Below are 5,372 nucleotides of genomic sequence, written 5' to 3'. Positions count from 1 at the left end.
GACATGTTTTATCTTTTTTACATAGATCACATAAAATTTCTTTTTTTTCCACAAATTTTTATGAGTGAACATAGAATGTTCAAATGTACATCTAAAAATTTTCTACATAATTTTTTGACATTTTAGAATAAACTTCAAATACATTTTTATTACGAGCCTTTAGACCTATGAGCCGAACATCATGTCCAAAGTTTTTTCTTTTTCTTTATGGAACTCCAAGGCCAGAAAAAAAAAAGGAAAGGTAAGGCAGCATGGCATCGTCCATCTACCCAACAGGCTAAAAATATGCTTGTGGGCCTCATCTCTTAGGCCCATTAACATCAATTGACAGCGTGTTAACTTGGGCCGTAAGAAAGGCGGTGCGAGTTAAAGATTTTGGTTGAATCCCAGGTCTCAACTCTCAAATACTATGCCTCGCTCGCAGCGCTGCGATTCTTCCGCGCCGCCTCATGGGTCCAGCTAAAGATATGGCCCATTAAGCCGTTTTGGTTTCTTCTGGTTTTTCTTTGTTTTTTCTTTTACCTGTTTTTATTTTCAGTTATTTTGTGTTTTTACTTTCCGTTTTTATCTATTTATCTCGTTTATTATTATTTATTATTTCTTTTTCATGTATTATACATTAACAAACATCGCGACAAAATGTTCATTTTTTTACATATGGTGTGCATGGTTTAATTTTTTTCCCGATGTTCCAAAAAAAAGATCGTCACTAGTGTTCTGGTTATAAAATAGGTGGGTTACAACATTAATTCACGAGATAAAAAAGTGATTTTAAAATATGTTCACAATGTTACAACATACGATATATAAAAAGTTTTTCAATTCACTAAAATGTTCATTAGGTTTTAAAAAAATGTTCACATGGTTTGGAAAAAGTAGAGTTGCAAATTAGTTCATTCACACAAAACGGGTTTAGAAAATCTTTTATTTATTTATTCCTTCTACGTGCCTTCATAAGAAGGGCATATGTTTTCAAGAAAAAGTACTATTTCGGGGTTAAACTATGTGCTTGTTTTCCTTTCTTTGTCGTGTTCTGGTTGTGTCTACCGTGTTGCGAGTTATTTGTTTTCCTCCTTGTATCCCATGGCTATTGAGCTTTGCTAATTAAGGTCGGTTAAAATAATTTTTTCAAGAAACTATTTTTTCTAGGGTGTAAATATTTCTTAGTGGATTGAGAACTAACTTTGTTCTCAGTTAGCTGATGTCATCAAATCCAGTTGCAACTAATGCCACGAATCACAAAGCAAATCTAAGGGTCCGCATATTTTTTTCTGAGTTGCAACTCCACTTGCAATTGCAAAAAAAATCTAGTTGCAACTTCACTTGCAACTAAAAAGACACACTTACTACTCAACATGCAACTCATATGCACGAATTAGGATACAATCGAACGGTGTAGGACTTAATTGACCACAAGCTGAGAACTAGCAAATTTCTTTTTTCTATATAAACATCAGTATATTTCTGATGTCAGGAGAAATTGGAAAGACCACCTGCTAGCTAGAACGAGTATATGTGAGTTCAAATTTTATTTCAGACCTTTGTATCTATTTTGCTGAGCAGAACTAAGGACAAACAAGCTCAACATGCTTCAGCATCGTTGCATCTATTTTGCTAAACAGAATTAAGCATCGCACACTTGGCACTCTCTTCTCCCTAATTATCGGACCTAATTTCGCTAGACGCCTTCGCCGCCGTTTGCATGAGAACATCCCCTCGCGCGGAGGACGCCCCATGATCTCCCATCTCCTTCCTCAGCTTGTTGACCCTCTTGATGACGGCCTCCACCGTGAAATCCACGGCATCCTTGAGCGTCTCCAGCTTCGACCTCGGGTCCGCGTACACCAGCCTGGGTATGAGCCCGATCACCGTCTCTGTCATCTGCTCCGCCACCTTTTGCGGGATCCTCCGCAACGTCTCCTCCACGCTGCTGGCGTTGCCGCTCCGGATGTCCTCCTCGGAGATGAACACGGAGTAGGAGGCGTGGTCGTCGGGGAGGTGCCACCGGTACTGCCTGTACGCGGAGTCCAGGTGGAAGAACACCGGCACGCAGCCGGCGAGGATGGCGTCGAACACCGACCGTCGCGTGTACGTGTCGCCCGGCGGCTGCAGGCAGAAGCGCGCCGTCTGGAACACGCGCATGAAGGTGCTGGGGACGAGGCAGCGTTTCTCTCCCTTCCGGCACTGGATAAGGTTGCAAGAGCTGGAAGCGTTGCACTCCCTGATGAGGTTGTGCCGGATGGAGGTCGGGTCGCCGGGGCGCTCGCCGCCGGCGAAGGCGAAGAGCCAGTCCCGCTTCATGCCGCGCATTCTCTGCTGCCACTGGAGGATGTCTGCGTCCTTGGCCGGGTGGAAGTAGGTCGGGTAGGGCACGGCGAAGTCGAAGTCCGTCCACGGCGCCTTCTCGACGAAGAGCACCGTCATGTTCTGCACCGCGGGTAAACGGAGCAGCTTGTTGCCCCACTCGGAGTCGCTGTCCGTCTGCCTCTGGTGGTCCCACGCCGTCCTCCCGGACATGACGAAGTGGTCCCGCCCGCCCATGGCGCGCCACTCGGGCCGCCGCGTCAGCCAATCTGCGAGCGCGAGCGGCGTGCCGTCCTTGGCGGTGGCGTTGTTGCTCCACAGGTGCTGCACGACGTCGAAGCCGGCGTAGTAGGGCACGAAGACGGCGGCGGCGCGGGCGGAGTCGTTGGTGAGGCAGCCGTACTGCCGGACGCGGCTGTGGAAGATGACGTCGAGGCCGAAGTGGTCGGTGGCGTACCAGCCCCGGTCGGCGAAGGCGCCGTCCGCGTTGTCCAGGGGCGCGCCAAGGCCGGCGTTGGCCAGGTACTGGCACATGTCGATCCACTGGTACCAGTGGCGGCAGTTGGCGAGGATGTCGGCGTTGAAACGCGGGGGCAGGTCGTGGATGTAGAGGTACCGTCCACGGCAGGGGTCGCTGGCGTTGGCGTCAACGACGACGTTGCTGCGCCGGTGCGCGTCGCCGCCCCCTGCCGCGGCGGAGAGCGCGCGTGAGGAGGTGGTGGCCGGGAGCTTCTTGAGTTGCGCCTCTTGCAGGGAGTGGAAATGCAGCTGGGACGGCGGGTGCGGCGAGCCGACCGGCGGCGCGTTGAAGACGGAGCGGTGGCAGTAGACGATGAGGAGCCAGGGGGTGACCGACATGGCGGCGAGCAGGAGGAGGCGAGGCAGCCAGCGTTGGCCGCTCTTCTCCATGGTCTCTCACTCTCGCTGTCACTTCACTCTCTTGCGTCGTAGCTGGAGAGGTCCCGACTTCGCAGAGCGGTGCAGTGTAACAAGACGTGCCGGAATCTTGAGATCGATGGAGCGAAGAATCAGATCGGCCATCTCTGACTTTTTTTCCCATTTGTTTCAGCTTTCAACGAGCTCTGACTTTGTAATTACGAGCTGTAGAGTAATCAAACCACAAATTGATGTAGTACTTGGAATCATCGGATCCCTCGATGTATTTGAATCCCCAACAAGTCGACGATCGGCCAGCATTGACCCTAGATCGACGCGATTCCTTGAGATCGGACACATGGGAGCGCCCTCGATCGCGCCGCCTTGTATTGTACTATCCTGCAGTAGCTTCGAGACCGTGTGGGAGTGTGGGATTGATCGAGGAAAAGAGAAGAAAGTCTCACCGCCGGCACCGTAACGCACGGTAAGGACTTATTTTCTGCTTGCCCTGCCTGCACAGATCGATGCATCCGTCCCCAGGTTTCCACCAAAGACCATGTCTTTTCTGATAAATCGTCGGCGCTGCTAGGTTTCCGGGAAGAGTTAGGGACTTCTTTCATAGGAGTATAAAAATAGGAAAAACATAGAATTCAGACGTTACATATATTTGAATTCTATTGAAATATGAAGTGTATTTAATTGTAGCAAAGAATGTATGATCCAATGTTTTCTTGTATAACAATGTGTATAAGATTTCAGAACCATATATACTTACCTAATTACGCTCAATGTAAATGGCGACCTCCACCTCCCACCTCCCCTATGGCGACACCAATGGCGACCACCACACCCACCACCAATAAGCCAACCCTAGCCGGCGTCCCACCATCCCCTGCAACATGGATCTTCCCAAGGACTCCATCTCCCTCGCCCTCTGGCTAGATCTCACATTTGGAGATTTTTTCAGATCTAAGGTTCGTGATACTCTCTCCTCATCTGTGTGCCCTTCATCCCCATATCATGGTTTTTTCCTTAGTGATCTCATTTGAACGTGCCGATTTCAATCTGAACAATACCAATGTTGGTTTGGCCATGTCTGCATGTCTGGGTGATCCACATGACTCTTTCTGAGTCAGCTTGTCTCCGAGATCGAGTGTTCATTTTTGATGTATGTTCCAAAGCTGTTGGTTTCATGATTTGCAACCTTAGATCCTACACTTGCAAAGATTTTGTTTGTTACTTTCATCGCTGGAGTAACGGTGGACCAAATTGGGAAAGAGAAGAAAAGCTCTGGTATTATGAACAAAATAAGGAATGGACTTTGATACAACCCAAGGCATCACAACTACATATCTCTCAAGATCAAGGTAATTATCGCAGACACAGTACCAATGGTAATGTGATATCTAGATTTACCTCCCCTAGGTACAATCGTCGCATTCCCTCATCCGATCTTTTTTCCATCACATGATATGCATGTTGATCATCAAACACGGAGCATAGATGAATCGGTTCAATATGCCAACGTTAATTATTCAAATTTTCAATCTGGCCAACGTTCTCCTAGCACACCTCTTAGCCCCTTTTTGCGGCCTGCATACGATAATGGGCCGCCAGATCCAAAACATCATTTTTCGTGCAAGGAATAGGAGTTGTTTCAGATACCTTGCATACAATCATCTTGTTCGTGACTGTCAAAATCAAATCAGATGTCGTAGTTGCTATAAATATGGACATATAGCCAAAGCATGTTTATCCAAGCGTAACAAAATCCCCATCTATAGGATGAAAAGAACCTGTGACACCGGAATTCAAGATCCTCCATATAAACCCTCGTTGATCCCTTCCCCAACGCCTCACACATCACGGCAAGCCACCCCCTCTCACGTATCTGAAACACCACCAACATCACCTCCAATTGCCAACTATCCGGTTGATCCTTCTCCCCATGTACATGCTGGCATGCAGGTGATCCCTCCTGGACCGGTACGCTCCCAACGCACCTACGTCTTCCTTGGTGGCGAGCCGCCAATGCATGCTGATGACTGGGCGGTGGCCACGCTCACACCTTAACCTGAGGATGGAGACTTCCTGGGTGCGGTGGCCACTATTGGTATTCACCTACACGATCTAGGTATTCAGGTATGGAGCACCTCTAGATGTGCAATGGGGACAACCCTGATTAGGTTCTC

The 5,372-nt window shown here is 48.3% G+C and overlaps 1 protein-coding gene across 1 annotated transcript; it reads right to left on the bottom strand.

Moving 5' to 3' along the window:
• Window positions 1–1,656: 1,656 nt before the first annotated feature.
• On the bottom strand, window positions 1,657–3,213 carry LOC124694657 (xyloglucan galactosyltransferase KATAMARI1 homolog). The gene has a single exon (XM_047227619.1). The coding sequence runs from the start codon at window positions 3,211–3,213 to the stop codon at window positions 1,657–1,659; it is 1,557 nt and encodes a 518-aa protein (XP_047083575.1).
• Window positions 3,214–5,372: the final 2,159 nt, after the last annotated feature.

This window comes from Lolium rigidum, chromosome 3, assembly GCF_022539505.1.
Source record: "Lolium rigidum isolate FL_2022 chromosome 3, APGP_CSIRO_Lrig_0.1, whole genome shotgun sequence".
Lineage (NCBI taxonomy): Eukaryota > Viridiplantae > Streptophyta > Magnoliopsida > Poales > Poaceae > Lolium > Lolium rigidum.
This window is presented reverse-complemented; position numbering and strand designations above follow the sequence as displayed.

What these genes read in the sequence shown, in the direction of transcription:
- LOC124694657 (XM_047227619.1), bottom strand. Translation starts at nt 3,213, where the DNA reads ATGGAGAAGAGCGGCCAACGCTGGCTGCCTCGCCTCCTCCTGCTCGCC.